The 19,216-nt window shown below is 36.3% G+C and overlaps 2 protein-coding genes across 2 annotated transcripts in view; one reads left to right on the top strand and one right to left on the bottom strand.

The window, feature by feature from the left end:
• The window catches only part of LOC120351564 (protein ecdysoneless-like), a 6,477-nt gene extending 3,757 nt beyond the window's left edge, over positions 1 to 2,720 (bottom strand). Inside the window, exons 1-2 of the mRNA XM_039429371.1 lie at positions 2,303 to 2,720; positions 1,689 to 1,806 (exon numbers count right to left, since the gene is read on the bottom strand). Coding sequence (XP_039285305.1) covers positions 1,689 to 1,806; positions 2,303 to 2,531 — 347 coding nt within the window. The 5' untranslated portion in view covers positions 2,532 to 2,720. The remainder of the gene's footprint in view (positions 1 to 1,688; positions 1,807 to 2,302) is intronic.
• The window catches only part of LOC120351563 (WASH complex subunit 5-like), a 42,215-nt gene continuing 25,713 nt past the window's right edge, over positions 2,715 to 19,216 (top strand). The window contains exons 1-9 of the mRNA XM_039429370.1: positions 2,715 to 2,924; positions 4,561 to 4,663; positions 5,238 to 5,429; positions 7,271 to 7,479; positions 11,301 to 11,526; positions 12,746 to 12,886; positions 14,282 to 14,432; positions 15,670 to 15,803; positions 18,798 to 18,915. Coding sequence (XP_039285304.1) covers positions 2,797 to 2,924; positions 4,561 to 4,663; positions 5,238 to 5,429; positions 7,271 to 7,479; positions 11,301 to 11,526; positions 12,746 to 12,886; positions 14,282 to 14,432; positions 15,670 to 15,803; positions 18,798 to 18,915 — 1,402 coding nt within the window. The 5' untranslated portion in view covers positions 2,715 to 2,796. The remainder of the gene's footprint in view (positions 2,925 to 4,560; positions 4,664 to 5,237; positions 5,430 to 7,270; positions 7,480 to 11,300; positions 11,527 to 12,745; positions 12,887 to 14,281; positions 14,433 to 15,669; positions 15,804 to 18,797; positions 18,916 to 19,216) is intronic.

The following is a 19,216-nucleotide window of genomic DNA, read 5'->3' as shown; positions in this document are numbered from 1 at the left end:
CTATTGATATCGTATCCGTATATTTCAAACCAAATCCTATATTATTTGTATGAGTATATTTTTTAGAAACTTACCCTTGGTCGCATGTTTCAGGCGACGCCCATTTCGGCAGGAAATTGCTGCTTCGATCAAAAGAAATTCTCCGTCAGCGTCAACAACCCTAAAAAATATTATATTTTATTACAAAATGACAAAATAATAAAATTAATTGGAGAATATATATATAGGAGTTAGAATGGCTGGAATTCCATATTTGGATTGATATAGTCACACTAGCTTGACTCAAATCGCACGACTCCAGTCGAGGATACTCCAGTCTCTCAACCTTACGACTTTCTTGCTCATTGTCACTACTTCAGTTCCATGCTACTCCATTTCTAATTTCACATTATTAAAAATATGAGATCAAACTCGTCACTACTGAGCATGTAATAAATTTTATAACCTAATTATTATGAATATATCGTCTCATCTAATTCTCATTATTTTCTTATCTGAAATGGTAAAACATCACTTTCATAAAACATAATCTCACTTTCATTAAAAATACAATCATGGTAACTTACTACGGAACTCAAGTCGAGGCTCGAACAACATGCTGCGTCGAGGAGAGACTGGAGTCGCAGTCTCTTCTCGACTTCAGTCGCGTAAGTGTGAGTTGTGCCTAAGGCAACGTATCTCCTAATCTCAATCAATCTGTCAATTTCTCACCAGTGTTGATGTAACATTGAGAGATATGACGGCTATGTCTTCTGAAGAAGATTTTTGGCTATACTATGCTAGGTGTGAAAAAACCAAGAAGAATTCATTGGATATAATAATAGGATCAATGAGGAAAAAAGAAAAGGTATTTTATGGATAATATTTTACAAGGTATGCTAATTTTTAATTAAAATTTGTTGAAAATAAGAAACATTCAATACAGGCCTGATGAGAGGACGAAATGAAGTTAATATGATAACTTCTTATGTAACATTAGGACATTAGGCTAATGTCCGAATGTAGGGCCTAAAGCGAGCTGGAACAACAGTAAGACACTTGAAGCCAAGCCACATGATGTGTTTTTCAGGCGTTTTTGTACTGGCGGCGCAAGAGTCGGCAGGGCAGGAAACGCTCCGATTGGCTGATTATCAGCTGATTCCCGAATGCCCACCCAATCAACTCGCTGATAATCAGCCAATCTGAGAGATTCCCGCCGTGCCGACTCGTCCGACGCCAGTGCAAAAACGCTTCATGTGGCTTGACCCTAAGTGTCTTACTGATATTCTAGCTTGCTTTATGCCCTACATTCGGACATTACTCATTACTGGAGTCCCAGCCTGGTGTCATGATGCAATGTAATATAATAATTTACTTATTCTACTACTCGTCCGTCGCCATTGCAAAAACGCTTCATGTGGCTTGGCCCTTATTGTATCCTAGTGGTCGTCGGGCTGGCGAGTCGAGTGAGACACTTGGTGTCCCTAGTGTAATGACCGCAAAAAGAAGTAATTCCCAAGTACTCAAGAGTACACTTGGTGTCCCACTTGTGTCATTATGTAATACGGTCCTTATACATCAAGCAGGTACGTTTAATAATTTTGGTGTCCCACTAGTGTCATGATGTAATAAGGTCCTTACACTTCAAGCAGATAAGTTTTAAAGGGCATTGAGCTCAATTTAGATAAATTCCGAACAATTCAGCTCACCTCACAATTAGTCCTGATATCTCTTTAGTCAACTGCTGCAGCAGAAATACAAGAAACCATTCATCCTCTATGTTTTCGCCGTAATGCAATGTGCCATACAGATGCGGCGGTAGACTCTCTGAAAAAATGGAAACAAATGTCTTTTCATTATAGTTTACTGAGTAAATAAAAGATTTCATAATAACAGGAAATGTTTGGGTATTAGGGCCATGGTATTGACCCTCTTTAAGGAAACTTAATTGACAATTTTTTAAATGATATTTGTTAAAGTGAGTAAAGTAATGTGCCTTAAAGATACTTATGATGTGTAAAGTGCCTTACGATACTTGAACTATAAAAGTTAGTGATACTTGTTGTACGGTATCTGATTGTTATACATGGTAAGTGATGTAGGCTATAAGTAAAAGAAATAAGTTGAAATAAAAATATAAAATACTGTGGGCCTATAACAATATAATATGAAGTTCATTCGCAAACCATAAGAAACCTGTAAGCTGTGATGAACCCTTGAGTACCTTACACAGCCTAAGTTATTTATTTCGGTTTTCATAGCTTACATAATTTCGGTTTGATTCTCAACAAAATTAAAAGTGAGAAGGTAAAAACTATCTTACCTTCGTTGTCGACTAGTGGAGGTAATCCAGCAATATTCCTTGGAATCACATTGAATTGATCCTTCTGCCAAATGTAAGTAGATGCATATTTATTGACAACTGTATTGACACGCTTGGTAACTTCTTCCAGTGAAGAATCGTTGTCTATGTCACAGCCGACAGGAAACAGAAAATACTCAACAAAATCATCTTCTTTCACAATTTCAAATGGAGTCTTTGTAGAAGCCATACTTCAATCACTCATCAAAACAAAACGTGAGGGGTTGCGAGATTCAATCAATAGTAAACACTGGATTAATTGGTTAGTTTAGGAGCACATGGAATCGAAATAGCCTGAAAATGTTGAATAATGTTATTACAATTGTCGGTATGTGATAAATTATATTGAGAAGCAAGTATGAATCAACAAAAATCACTTGTTTAAAAGATGATAATAAATGTTTAAAATATGATAATAAATGTGTAGAGTTTGCTAGTAATAATATTAATTGAAAATGAGTGCTGATGACTTCTTAGCAGATAATAATCCTTGTGGGACCTATCTCTTGAAATTAGTTTCCAGGGGTAATGCAATTATAGCTGAATTACTTAGGTTAAAAGATTATATACCACCAGTGTTCAAGTAAGTATACCAATAATATTAGTAGTTTAGTAGTCAATTCTAATCTTGATCTATCAGGAAACTGTAACTAAATTTTCTTTATACTATGTAGGCCTACCGTTTTTTGAGAGTTGCCTGTAGCTGAGTTGATTCACACAAATGTAGCTACATTTATCCAATATCGAGATCAATGATCAGGCTTCCCGGATAGATCGTGTCAAAAATTAAAACTGTAATTTACACATAGATGGCGGCGTCACAGATAGCATATTCATCATTGAAAAAATCCTTTAAAGAATAAAAACTCCTCCCAATGAGCCACCTTGATAGGGTGTTCTTGAACGCGGTAGGTGAGCGCCCCTTCACTAAATGCGGCAGGCAGTTGAACATCCTGATTGCCAGCACCGGAAAACAATCTCTAACCTTAGACAGTCGACGGCGCGGAACATCCAAGTTGGTCCTCCCCCGAGTATTGTAGGTGTGCACTTACTCTCTTCTTGAGAACTTAGACTGGTGTTTTTTGACTTGCAAGAGTGATGCTAATTTGTAAAGTCCATACACAGTATGGATGTCTACGTTGAAATATGGGCTGGCAGTGAGCATCAAACTTGCTATAAGTCATCACACGAAGTGCCTTTTTTTGAAGCAGGAGAATGTCCTTAGCATGAGCTGAATGACCCCACACAGGTATTCTATACTGGATATGACAGCTGAACACAGCATGAAACAGCATCAGCAGTCTATAGGAACTCAGAATTCCTCTAATTTTCCGGAGCAAATAGACCACTAGAAATTTCTCTACAGACTTTGATGATGTGAGGTTGCCATGACAACTTGGTGTCCACGCTGAAGCCAAGCAAGGTTACAGGAGCAGCACTGACAACCGCTGTTCTGGTCAGTGTACACAGCATCTCTTGGGTTTTGCTCTCATTCAACTTGCAAAACCAACTCTTTGTCTCTTCAAAAAGCTCGTGAGCCCTCAGCTTAGCTTCCTCTGCCCCCTTGCCCTGACCCAAGATGGTGGTATCATCCGCAAAAAGCAGGCTGGAGTTTTGCAGATGCAGGTCATTTATCATGATCGGGAATAACAGTGGTCCAAGCACTGAGCCCTGGGGTACTCCGTGTGGTACTCCTGCTCTATCTGTATTAGCACCCATAATGGATACGACCTGCTGCCTGTTACCAAGGTAATCAGCAACCATACCCCATGCTCTGCCCTGAAAACCGTAACTTTTCAACTTCCTGCGTAGGACTTCATGGGAGACACAGTCGAATGCCTTTGACAAGTCACAATAAAAGTCCTGAATAAAATTCAATTACAAACAACACAATAAATTCTCCTAGCTATTTCAAATAAAAGCTTATTACTTCAAATTATTAACCGACAAAATATTACAATCAGTGGATACTGATTTGGATTTGTGATCCAAAATTTCAACAAACATTTTTTTCAACGTGTATTGTGGTTAAGTCATCTCAAATTGAAATATTTCAGCAACAAACCTTGAGTCGATTCCATATTCGTAGAGACAAAAGTGAATTTAATCAAGTCGGTAAGATGGTATAAATAGCCTACCTAATAAGTAATGATATTTAATACTGTAGTTATATATTTCAGATTAATATTGATAATTTTATTATTTGAACAATTTTTCAGGTGGGACAAGAAACAAGACCAAATCAAGTATGCAGACATTGTGTCAGACTTTTCATATTTTGAAAAGTTGGATGAGTTTGATAAGAAGATTGAAAATGATATGGTAAGCTTCTTCACTTATTGTTTCGCATGCCTATCTTCCAATGCTTATTAGTCAGTCTCTCCTTTAGATAAAAAATACTCAACATACGCAATAATAATATATTATTTTCCTAATTCATTTTCCACGCTCTCGCCAAGTCGCTGCCAAGCTGGTAAGCTTGGTCACGTTTTTCTTGTCATCCATGTGACCATTTGTGGATGCTCGGCTGGCCATTCGCCTTTGATCGACAAAAATCAGAGCAAAGGCAAGCGCTGACAAAGTAGCCATTCATACTCCCGTACTCTTCGACATTTGTACTCACTTGGCGAGAGTGTAGATGCGGCATAACAATTATTATGATTTTAAAAACATAAAAGTTTTGAACAATAAACTGTTAAGAATCTAAGGTAAGTATTCCCCCACTTTTGAATGCAGTTGGGATATGTCGAAAATATGCCGTAACTTTATGTGTTTCTAAGAGAGTTTCTTCCAGGAAACACCGATGTGTATTTCTAATGACTGAACATAATTTTCCCCAACTCACTCACATTGACTACTAATTCATAAAATGAAATCCTCATTTTTTTCATTGCAGACCCTCCAGGATCTAGATGACGAGTTCAGAGAGGGTCATATCGACATTCTGGAAAGATTCTACAACGCGTTTGAGAGCATACAAAAGTATGCATCCGATTTGAATGGGTACATTGAAGATCTCGAGGAAGGTGTCTACATTCAGCAAACTCTGGAATCGGTTATACTCTGTGAAGAGGGTAAACAACTCTTGGTAAGCTAATAGGAAGACAGGATCTAGTCATTTAAAGTTACTCAAAAAGATTATTAAAATATATTTTTTTTCTACAGATGGAAATTACTGAGATATTGCAATTATTCAAATGCTAATGAATTAATTATTATTTTTATTATTAAACGAGAATCCAAATTAAATGCTGTAATTCACTCCGAAGACTTCTGCTACTTCAAAAATTGACAACAGGGTAAACAGCTAGATGGAAATTCTAAATTTAAAATGAGCGCTGCTATCCAGAGATTGTCAGTTTGGTGTAAGGGTAAGCATCCCTGACCGGCAATTAGGTGGTAATCGGTTCGATTCCCGGGCTGACAAATAATTTTTGAATAGTAACGCTCATCGAATTTCCATCTAGGTGTTTACCCTGTTGTTAATATTTGCAGTAGCAGAAGTCTTTGGGGTGAATAATTACAGCATTTGATTTGGATTTTCGTTTAATAATAATAATTTTCCTTTTCCTCTTTCCCCTTCTCCTCTTTCTCCTGCTCCTCTTTCTTCTTCTTCTTATTTTTCTCATCCTTATTCTCCTTGCGTTAAATAAAATAGGGCCGGGTGCGCCCTAATTTCACCCTCCTAGGATTAAAATAAAGGCAGCGATCCGATTCCTCTCCTTCTTCTTCACCTTCTCATTAATTACCGTCCACTTCTCCTTATCCTTCTTCTACTTCTCTTTTCTCTTCTGTTTCTCCTCCTCTCCTGCTTCTGCCAATTTATTTTTCTCCTCCTCCGTATATTATTAATTCTCCTTGTAAGTGCATGTGTTTAGATTTTAGATGTCTAGATGTGTTTAGTTTAGTCTATTCTTCACCTCAGTCTATTGACTGGGAAATTGTAAAATTGGTGCTTCACCTATAATATGGTGTAGTGGGTTGACCGAAGTATGATCATATCGATCATACAATACATTACTGTGATTACAGTAATGTATTCTACTATAGTGTGGTCCATGTAATAATGGCAGTGGATAAAGATAGAAGAATAGCGATGCCGATTCTCTGCATTAATTATATTTATACACTGTCAAAAACATAATTGTCATCGTTGTGGACCTAGAAAAGGATAGGCCTAGTACCACCGGCTTTGTCGAATGATAGACAAGGATAGCAAAACCAAAGTTGATCAAATACTGTCATTATAACGTGGACCTCACTATAGATTATACTACTATATTATACTATTTTACGATCAATTATTATTAAACGAAAATCCAAATTAAATGCTGTAAATCACCCAAAGACTTCTGTTACTGCAAATATTGACAAAAGGGTAAACAGCTAGATGAAAATTCGATGAGCGCTACTATTCAAAAACTATTTGTCAGCCCTGGAATCGAAACCAGTACCTCCTAATTGCCGGTCAGGAATGCTTACTTACACCAAACTGACAATCTCCGCATAGCAGCGCTCATTCCATACGAAGCCATAGCGGCCAGCCAGTCTACAGATGGAAATTACTGAGATATTGCATTTATTCAAATTATGCTTATGAATTAATAATAATTATTATTAAACGAAAATCCAAATTAAATGCTGTAAATTACCCCGAAGGTTTACCATTACACCAAACTGACAATCTCTAGATAGCAGCGCTCTTTTTATACGAAGCCATAGCGGAGAGCCAGAGATTGTCAGTTTGGGGTAAGGGTGAGCCTTCGGGGTGATTTACAGCATTTCATTTGGATTTTCGTTTAATAATGATTATTATTAATTCATTAGCATTTGAATAAATGCAATATCTCAGTTATTTCCATTCATTTTACTAGATTCTACTTTCACATGTATTTTAGATTCTATGTTTATTTTGCTTTGATTCTGCAGTGTGAGTCAGTGCACCTGTACGGAGTGATGTTGATAGTGGTGGACCTTCACATTAGTGGCGACATCCGAGAGCGCCTGCTTGTGTCCTACTACCGCTATTCGGCGCAGAGGGCCAGCAGCAGCCATATTGATGACGTATGCAAACTTCTCCGGTCCACTGGATTCTCAATGGGCAAACGGCCACCTAATTATCCTGAAGACTATTTTCGGTGAGTGTCAGTTTGGCTATACTCACACTGGCGCGACTCAAATCGCTAAGCCACAGTCTCTCGGCGAAGTATCTTGTATTTTCAAAGAGTGACGCTCAGACTAGGCGATTAAGTATCGGAGACCTTGCAGGGCAGAGACACACGAGGTGTTTTTTTAGACTAGTCGGCACAGCACAACAAGACAGGACGCTCTCCAATCGGAGAGCTTCCTGTCGCGAAGCGACTCGAGACCCAGTCTCCCGGCGACGTATAATGAGTGTCCAAATGAAGACGCTCAGACTAGGCGATTCTAGTGTTTGAGATCTCACGATTGATAAGATAAGATATTTTATTCAACACAGCATATTATCATATACAACAGAGTGTTCTGAAAAAAGGAGCCCATAAGCACTACCTCCGTAAACGCACTATGGCTTTGTTTACGGAGGTAATGCCATAAGTCAGGGCGTGATTCCTCACTTTAAAAGAAGAAAACAAGTTCCAATTAACATAGGTCCGAAAATGCTTGGTTACCAAGTTATACAGGGTGGAATATTTCGCCTGAATTTCAGTTCCCCTGCTGAAACGAAGCATATAAATATATACGGGTATTTGTTGACTGTTAATTAAGATGTAAAATTTAGCGTACTTTATATAAAATGAACTGGAAAGTTGAATAAAACTGTTTTCGCCACACTTGGATGTAATGAGCTGGTTTACGTGCGTCATATGGAGGCCGAAAGTGATTGTTTTCCGACCAGGCCGGTAAAACTTTACGGCCCTAGGGCTGTAAAATGACCTTGAATAACAGCTGATCGTGTCCGATCTCACAAAAATCATAGAGATAATCTCATAACGACTGTAATAATCTATATAATTATGTATCGTGAATCGCGGTACAGTACTTACTATGACTTTAAAAATCTGGTCCGCTATATGAATCGCGGTATCATGTCTATAATATATTTTATGAATTACTGTTTCATAATTTAATATTTATTATTGTGTTTTTGATATCAAACAATAGAATACGATGATATCTCCATAGCCTCAACAATATAATGTTGGCTGCATTGTCCATTGTCAGAAAGGTAAGTATCGCAAGTCTTTAAAAGTGAAGAATCGAATTTGAAATCAAAGTACAATAATTGTATCAATATTTAAAAGTGAGGTAGAGTAATAATTGTTTCTTTTTTATTATCGAATTCCACTTCTTAATGCAATACAATCAACAATAATAATAGGAAAATACAGCAGAGATCTAAAGTTTAAGGTAAGCCTACTGGTGAAACTCAGCCTTGACTGAAAAATTCCTAGTAATTTTTCCGTAATTCATTATTAAAACTTTTAGATAATTTTTATTCAATATCAAACCATATAGAGAAAACATTAGGCCAACTCATGATTGAATCTTCGAATGTTTTCTCTATGATTTAACTATTTTCAGAGCAATATTTTGTTGTGAAAATGCCGGCAAACCGGCTTCAAGTTTGCCGCTATAGGCCTACACTATATTATAGTAGCCTACATACGTTACCTGACTTACAGGCCTCTTTGAACAAAAATATGCAATGGCCGAGAGCGTAAAGGTGTAATTCATCAGAACTCAAAGCTCAGTGTATTACAAACATGATCTAGGTTCGAACCTCGGTCAGTGACATTTTTTTTTGTCGATGAATTTCGACTTTTATTAGCTATTTTTTATATTAGTTACCGTAATTTAAATTTCAATCAATTTTTTAGATATATTTTGAGACAAAACTGTGAAATATGCAATTATATTAATTTCTTAATCACATTATTTCAAAATAGTAATGAAAATTCTATTCATCCATCTATCCATGAGATATTGCACCAGGCGCAAAGCGCGAGCTATAAAAATTCAAACAATTATTCGAAATATTAATAGTATAAAAATATTGTCACTATTGTAAATTATTAATTAGTAATATTGAAATTAATTGACAGTGAAAGTTGTCATAACCAAGATTCAAACTATCAAAATACGCTGTTTGAATTTTATTTATTTTCCAATTTCTTATATATTGGGAAGTTTTTTTTTGGTGTGGCGAAAAATAGCGTTCGCAACACGGGCAAAAATGTTTTTCCGGCTCTCGAACGCTTCAAGTTCTCGACTTCGTCTCGAACTTGAAAACCGCGATCTCGAGCCGGAAAACGTACATTTTCGACCCTAGGTGCGAAATATACTATTCCATACCAGTAGCTACAGTAATTTTTAAGATATGTGACGAAATACGAGAAATTTGTTCCCGAAAAACAAGTTTCTTTAAGGTTTGGAGCAGATTTAAAGGTAACCAAGCATTTTCGGACATATGTTAATTAAATGTTTTTCTTCTTTTGATGTGAGGAACCACGCCTTGACTTAACTTTACGAGAATCAATCAGAAAAGACATTTTTGATGAGACGGCTTCTCTGATTGTTTCTCGTGAAATTAATCACGGTTAAAATTTAACAGGCTTTTGTGCAACCGGCTCTTTGTCTATCAGAAATTTATAAATGTCATCTTTGACATCATTTCTCAAGTGGAATGCAAGCTTCAAGTGCACAGGAAGCTTATTATAAAAGTTGCATCTTAAAATATAGAGAGACTGAGTTGCTAGGCGATTCGACATGCTGGTCGCCAAAGGACTTGGAGGCGAAAGCACTCAGCAGCAGACAGATGGAGAAAAAATCAAACGTGTGCATGCAGACGTGAGCAGAAGACGGACGGACGTTCGAACAATCGAACACCTGGGGAGGGATTTTTCAACAGTCTATCTGCTGCTGTATGCGTTCGTCTCAAGTATCGAGCATCTTAAGAAAGTGAGGTTGTGATTTGAAGTGGCTTAGCATAAACAAACAAGGTCATTTATCAAGTTTGTTTGAAAAGTAATAGAATTTCTCATTGCTCATACTATTGACTCAGATATCTTGAAAAAGCATGAAGTCTTGTTTTGACCCTTACTCTCGAAAGATACTATATATCTTTTGAAATTAAAAGATACTATATATCTTTTGAAATTAAAAGATACTTAACCTGCTTCCGCCTATGTGTAACCTTATCTAAATTTGGGAGAGGAATAGCACAAGGTTACCTTATTTTTTTCTCCCTATCATTTTTGATGATGTACTTGTTGTATGAATCAATAAAGAATCAATCAATATCAATATTAAAGCCTGGTTTTCACTGGTAGAGTTAGTGGTCGAGTAACTGGCATACTAAATCTACCGATCTAACTCTACTCCACTTACTTGGTCGAGTAACTGTTTTCACTACAATTTGACAATTTGACTACATTTAATTTTCACTACAAGTAGATAAAGTGTGTTGTCTAGTGAACAGAACTAACCTTTAAAATGTCAATACTTTTTTAATAAATTATCGCTTGAACACTTATTAGCACTTTTTAATAAATAACAATACTTTTTAAACTTGACAGCCTACTAGCTCGAGACTGTTTTCAGTAGTGGTAGAGTAGAGTGAGAAGCGATAGTGGGGGAAGGCTAGTGGTAGAGTACTATCCCACGGTGCTATCCCACTCTACTCTACTAAAAACTACTACTCTACCATGAACCTTTTTATTCGGAGAGTTCACAAGATAGTTAATTGTTGCCCAGGGAACTCTACTAATGAAAACCAGGCTTAAGGGCCGAAACAGACTTGTTTAAAGGAGTTTATTAAATGCCTTTGAGTGTTTAACTATTATACTGTATTATATATTACCAACTATTGTAATTCATTTAATGCTTTCTACATTCAACAACTATTCTAATCTATTCTGATCGTTTTGTAAATTCAAAAAACTTTTCTGATAAATTGATTTTTATGTTTTTTCGGCAGTCGCACCCCCCTCAAAGACGACCTAATCGACTTAGTGATCGGCCGCCTGCGTTCGGATGACATCTACAACCAGATGTCGGCCTACCCTCACCCCGACCACAGGAGCACCGCCCTCGCCAACCAGGCGGCCATGTTGCACGTCTGCCTCTACTTCCAGCCGCAGACTCTGCACAACCAGCAGGCGCGCATGCGCGAGACCATCGACAAGTTCTTCAACAACAACTGGGTGAGTCACGGTCAACTGGCAATGTTGTTTCAACTCAGGTCTACTACTATAGTTTGGATAAAATAAGTTGAGAGTTGGCACTCCATCCGGGAAAAATTACAGCGTTGCCGAATCCCGTCCAACTCTCTCAAATGTCCAATGTATGAAAATAAAGAGAAGAATATATCTTTTGTATTGGTGTCTGGATCATTCTAATCCGACCCATAGTTATTTTCTAATTAATGACTATGTTCGTCCATGTCGAGCATTGTGCACTAAATAATATACTAAAGGTATGCGAATAGTATGCAATTCACAAGATATTTGACTGAAATACTCCAACTGCAAGCAGCTAGTAGCAATGAGAAAGGTTGTCGTGCAACACTGCTTGGATTATTCGAAGCAAGGCTATATTTTCCACTGTTTATAATCACGTAGCTTGCAGTCACTGAATTTTTCTGTCCCTTGTTTTTCGCTTGTCCCAGCTATTGATAGTATAAATGGTAGCACACCATTTAGTCGCTCTCCTCGACTTCAAAGCTCCTCGAAAGGTCAAAATACGTTCGTCCGGCTATTTTTCACAATTCTTCTAGAAAAATACTTCAATAATTTCTGAGGAACGTTCTCGCTTTCACTACGCACTCATCTCTTGAAACAGAAATGTTTCTAGCATGTCGAAAATTTCATTTTTTGTTCTCAAAATATCTTCTCATTGACGAAAATAATCATTAATTAAAAAATAAATATAGATCGGATAAAAATGATACAGACACCAATAAAGAGAATACATTCTCCTCGTTATTTTGTTATACTTTTACTTATTACGACACCTCGTCCAATTAACCATGAAGTCATTCTTAATTAAGAATAGTAAGGTCCACGTTAGAATGGCAGTATTTGATTAAAATTGTTGTTGTTATCCTTGTCTATCATTCGACAAAGCAGATAGCGCTATCCTTTACTAGCTCCGCAATGCTGCCAGATCGGTTTTATAATTGATTATTTTAAACAAGAATAGAAAGCTATTATAAAATCAGATGTACCGGTAACATCTATCCTCTATAGAAGGCAGTTCAAGGCTGGGAATCGGCAATGCTGTTCCCCCATCTTTCTCCACTGCCATTATAACGAGGACTTCACTATGGATTTGTGACCGTTCTGGTCTTAGGCCTGTGGTACTTTTCTGAAAATTGTGTAATTCTGAATAATTGAATAAATAAATTACTCATAATATTTTCAGGTAATAAGCATCTACATGGGTCTAACAGTGAACCTGGTTGATGCGTGGGAGCCTTACAAGGCAGCCAGGCAAGCATTGGCCAATACACTGCAGCTTGACAATATTAAACGAGAAGCTAGCGAGTACCTCAGACAACTAGAGGTTAGTCAACTTTCTACAACCAATATTCAGTTTCATTATTCAATACACCATAATCAGCATCTAGTAAACTGCGTTAATAGAATTCATAAGAGATTGGTAATGGTTTCTAGTATCTAGTTTCTGGTCTCCAATTGAAACTAAGTGCCGGTTGCACAAAAGCCGGTTAAATTTTAACCGTGATTAATTCCACGAGAACCAATCAGAGAAGCCGTCCTCTTATCAAAAAGACCTTGATTGGTTCTCGTGAAATTAATCACGGTTAAAATTTAACCGTGATTAGGTGCAACCGGGCCTCAGTCTCAAAATATTTAAATAAATAAGTGCCTGTAATGCCGCATCCACATGTTGGCCCAATGAAGACCAATGTCGACCAGCGCCAGTGTGTAGATGGGTGGTTTGCCAACGCTGGCTTTCACTGGCCTTCATTGTCCTACGTTGGGTTACCAGGCTGGGCCAGCTTACTGGGCCAACATGTGGACTAGGCTTAAGAATTTCTCGTCGTTTTATCCAAAGATTCCATACAATTCTAATCTGTTAGATAAATAGATAAATGTCTTTTATTTTCACTTTATAACATTACAAAAAGTGATGTGGTCGAAGTTGAGGCAATAAGAGCCCCCTCTTCCACAAGGGCGGCCACTAACGACAGGACAAGTGTGTTGAACATGTGTGTACACACATGACGTCATACATTGTTGTGTCATTTCAGCAAAAGGCTTAGAACTAAATTTTTTGAGGTTAGGTTTTTGTATCTACGATTTGTTGTTAATTTTTTTTCTTCGCTGCTCTATTTGAGGTTGAATTATTGTTCTATCATTATAAATTATAATTCTCCAGTGGTTTAATTATTTTTATTGGTTGTTTATTTTATGAAGCCTCTTGTTGATAATAGTGTATTTGCATGTGCGTCCAACCGTTATTTGCCACCCTTAAGGAACACTTTTTGAAATGAAATGAAAAAATACTTTATTAGGCTTTATACTTCATTATACTTTTTGGGTTTTAGTATACTTTATACTCTAATACTTTTTCGTCTTAGTTGGAATTTATAGCAGAACCTAGTAGTTATTAGGTCGATTAAATGAAAGCTAACAATTGCTAATTCCAAGTCATTTCCAAGCAAACACTAGGATTCGAATCATCTGTATGATTTTTATTGTATAGCTAAAACTAATGGCTAGTCACTAGTCACTAGATGCTAGTTTTTATTTAATCGACCCAAGTTATTTCAAATGAGTGTTGAAAATGGATGTGGCGTCCAAAAACCCTACACAAATATGAGTAGAAGCTAATAGCTTTTAACCATAAAAACCAGACTGCTATAATATTATAATTATTTAGGTATTGAGAGATGATTATTTCAAAATTGAGTGAAATTTTGAATTTTGTTTTCAGCAACTCATTGAAACTCTCCAGCATAAACTGAAAGCCGGTGGCATAAACAAAATGAATGTTTTGGAGCATATAAATAAGGATATAAATTTAGTGAGAAAGTGCAATGTAACTCTGAGATGGTTGATGCTTCATACTACAAGCTCCTATAGTGGTAAGTTCAAATCATATTAAATTCTTTTGTACAATGAACATAGTTCTTAAATCTGGAGACCTTGAATACTGGTAGAATACTGCTCATGAAAGAACACTCGTTGCTTTTGGTGAATCCACATGCTTGCATTATCTTACATCACTGACATGTTGATTTGGAGGTGAGCGACATAATGAACGCACTGTATAAGTATCCTTGTATATTTATTTAGAAACATACAACTTATTAATATCCTTTTTAATTATTATATGGATCACTAAAGTCAGTGCGATATTACTTTTAACACGGCTCTTTCTCGAAGACGGAGAGGTCCGATGCTCTATCATCCACTAATCACTCCCACTACCTAGCAGCATTCTAACGCGTCGCGTCAACACTCCCCTCCAGCTATTTTCTGGCATTGTTCCAAAAAATATTGTTTACTGGCAGCAGGTATATTGGTTTGTGTGATTACGGAGATGTGTTCATCACAAGAACGTAAAGCGAAATGACACGGCGCATCCAAATGTGCGTAGGATGACCGTCTCTGTTCATTCTACAAACTGTTGAAGGAGAAATGGGTTTCTCCTCTTCATGTTAAAAGTAATATCTCACAGACTTTAGTACCGTACCATATTTATTTGTTTTCTTTTTCAGATTGATTTCTACAGTGATGCAGGTTTGATCCCTAGTGAAATCGGTCTTCCCAGAATTTATTTATTGAAAATATATGTATTTTTTATTCGAGTATTTAAAATAAAAAAATATCAAGAGGGTACTTGTGAGTTCTATAATAATTAAACAGTTCAAGCAGCCTTATAGTAGTAGTCTTATATGAGGCGGGTTTACTCTTACGATAAAATTCTACAATTGGGTCGAAATGGCTGAATTTTAACTTGTGATTTTCCAATGAATTGTGACTTGAATATTATGTTTATGCATAGCTCTGTAGTTTATATTTACTTTTCTCTTTGAAAATAATACCCAGGCTTCCATGGATTGATTCGTTCTATTGACATTTGAGGCAGACCCATAGAGGGCATTCCAAAATATGCAGTAATACTGCATATAGCATACTGTCCTTCAATGTACATCTTTAATGTAATTTTTGTTTTGCGTTTTTTAAATTATGACAAGTCACTTCTGACGCTTCCACATGCTGGCCCATAAAGCATAAGCTTATATATATTTATATTCCTCCAATTATTAATTGTTTTATCAATAATTCAATTATTAATTATTAAATGTTTTATTGCAGTTATGGAGGGCACAAAAAAGAGCAAACAAATCCGAGATATGGTAATGGAGGTCATACAGAATAATTCGCGTATTTTTCAATTACTGTTGGATACTTCAGAGTTTGAGCTTGAGATCAAGGAACTGTTCAAAGTGGTCAGTATTTATTCATATTTTTCACTACTTTTTAAGAGAAAAGGTGGCGAAAATGCATCAATTGAAGAATGGATGGATGATGAATATCATCATCGTACATTGTATATACTGTATGTGTAATGCATCACAAGTAATAGAAGACACAATTGTCAATTTATTGTCTTTAAATTCATTCAATATTTTTTCCAACTGATTTGATTAAACTAATATTGAATGAATAATATTTTTTATTTACAAATTGCGTGTAATACGAGGGTGAATGAAATGAAAACCTTGAAAGTGTTATATATTATTTATATTGACAACTAAGTAAACCCATAGAAAAACAATAGCGTGAGTAGATATCCCATGTTATAGGGCGTTCATGTCGCAACTTTTACTGTTATCTCAAGCCCATAGTCAACGTAGTTTTTCCCAGTTATGCTGTGTGACGCTGGTACTCTCTCATATTGTACCGTTCATACACTCTCACCCCGCCAAAACAATAAAAATCAATAGTAATCGACAATAATCGGCTTGAGATAACAGTAAAAGTTGCGACATAAACGCCCTATACCATGGGATACCTACTCACGCTATTGTTTCTCTATGGTAAAACTTACATTTTCCTACAGTTACCTTGAAAAGTGACCATTCCTACACTGATTACAGAACGCAAAGAATCACTTTTCCGCTCTAGTGCGCAAAGTATTACTTTACGTACTCTTAACACTTTGCGTATTATCTTGCAGCCATCCCAATCAGCTGTTGACATTGTTGGCGTGTATTTTAAATGCAAATTTGTTCTTTCTATATTTTTCATGATTTTCAAATAAATAAAAATGAGAACTCATTAAATTATACATTTTGAATATTATTAATTACTCATTATTTCAAATAATATTTTTTCATTCATAAATTGATTGCTGGTTGAAAAATTATTTAAATTATTTACTCAAAATTATTCAAATTTTCAAATTAATTGGATTAATTTAATTTTTAATTTGAATAAATTATCGATTATTAATTTTCAATTGGATTATCAAGTTTAAAATAAATTAAAGTTGTTATTAATAACAAATTTATACAGACAAACATTTGATGGACTGGATTTCAGCCATCATTTTACCCACAATCAACCACTTCTCATATTCAATGGTAACTGTAGGAAAAATCCAATGTGAAATACGTGCGCAAAGTTCCTCTGCTGCACTCAAGAAACTATTCCGCCCTCGCCTACGGCTCGTGCGTAAACGTTTCTTTCGGTGCAGCAAACTGTCACTTTGCGCACTAGTTGCACAAATAACTATTATCAGTTTTTTGAAATAGTTTCCTTGAAGTGTTATTATGCAAGTGTTCGACCGCTTTGGAAGCGGATGAATACCACGTTTGAAGAATTCTTTTGGATGTGCCTGTAGCCATTCATGCACCGCGGTTTTCACTCCTTCATCACTTTGGAAATGTTTGCCATCCATTGCATCTTGAATTGCTTTCCGAACACATGAAAGTCACTTGGGGCGAAGTATGGAGAATAAGGTTGGTGAATTAGGCATTCAAATTTGATATCCTAGATAGTTTGAACCGATAGACGGGCTGTATGACATGCTGTAACAACACACCTGAAGTGACAAGTCCTCGCCGTTTACTCCTGCTTGCTGGCCAAAGTTGATTTTTAAGCGATTTTAATAACAGGTACTGCTTACTGTCAATCCCCTGTCAATTTAATGCTCCAAAATTACTTAGTTTACACCCCAGAAGAGATTCAGCTTGAGTTTTCCTGCTGATCGCTGAGTTCGGATTTTTTTAAATAGAAATAGAAATATATTTATTACCATTTGGTTTACAATAAACATTGGTCATTGTCACAAGTATACAATCAACAATACAAAAGTCTACATAATTACATCGAAAATTAACTTCTTAAACAAGATTACAAACTAAATTTACACAGCCTAGATCATACACAATAGTACCAGATTTACATAGATTGTGAAATGTTATAAAATTCAGGTACCTTGTAAAGTCCACCTCTTATTAGGCCTTTCTAACTCTAACCTAACTCTATCTTTATATTGGGATGGCATCTAGTTCTCTTACTAATGACGTAAGGGCATTATAAAATCTGAGAGATTGGGCCCTGAAGCTTCTCAATGATGCGGTTGAAGAGCACCATTCGATACCTATATTACTTGCCCCTCTTGTATTGTATGTATGCCTATCAGAGTTGAGGCTAAATTTATCCAGGTTCTATTTGATATAACACAGACATTCCAGGACATACATAGAAGGAAGAGTCAGAATTTTATTCTCAATAAACAATGGTCTACAATGACTACGTGGCTCTTCATTGTTTAATATTCTAATGGCTCTCTTCTGTAGCAGGAAAAGTTTACCATCCAAAGGACTATTTCCCCACAAAATTATAGCATAGGCTAGGTGACTGTGTATAATCGTAAAGTAAACTGTTTTCAAGACCTCTATTGTCACACTCCCAGCCAACCTTCCCAACATTGCTTCTTTAATGATTCTGGTGATGAGCTATGGCGCCATTCCTTACTTGCTCTTTGTTTGTCTGGTTGATGGTAATGTTTGTTTGTGAACAAACATAAATCACCATACTGTACTGTCATCCTACAATGAATTTCCATTGGTTTGACACCTTCACTGCTCAAGAAACGAATGACTGATCGCTGTTCTAACGCGGTGCTTATTGATAATGGGGCGGCCATATTGTAACTGAAGTCACTGCCATTTGTGTGTAGCAAGGTCACTGATGCATCTGGTAGTCATTGTTTGAGCTTCAACTAAAATCCCTGCCAACTACCGGATCAATCCTACAACTTCTCGGAACTTTACAACACTTTTAAGGTTCTCATTTGATTCACCCTCGTACTTGCATGAATACTTTCAAATTTGACTACACTAGTTGATGTATAAATGAATATTAGACTAATATTGATAAATACTATCTGCATTAGACTTAGTTAAAGTTGACTATTTTCACGATTCTTTCAGTTATTGCAAGAAAGAGAAAGTGAATGGGAGAAATGCAAAACTGGTAGCATTGAAAGAATGAAAGAGCTGTCTGATGTTTTTTCTGGAGCGAAATCCCTGGCCAGAGTGGAGCAAAATGGTGAGCTATGATTTCTATCAATTTTTCTTCTTTCATGTCAATAAAATCATTCTATATTCATTCATTAGTACAAAATCACTCTTCAATAAAATGATGTTGGAAGAGCAAAAACAGGTGAACCCTTTAATGTTCCTTTTCCAAAATTAAATTATGATTCTAAATTGTAGACTCTTTCCCTAGCCATGTTTAAATTATGAATGTTCAAACTCACAAAAGTTGCACAAAGTCTGTTAACTTTTAACTGTGATTAAATATACAACGGTTAAATGCAACACGAACCAATCAGAGAATCGGAAGACGT

The sequence above is a fragment of the Nilaparvata lugens genome, chromosome 5, assembly GCF_014356525.2.
Source record: "Nilaparvata lugens isolate BPH chromosome 5, ASM1435652v1, whole genome shotgun sequence".
Taxonomy (NCBI): Eukaryota; Metazoa; Arthropoda; class Insecta; order Hemiptera; family Delphacidae; genus Nilaparvata; species Nilaparvata lugens.
This window is presented reverse-complemented; position numbering and strand designations above follow the sequence as displayed.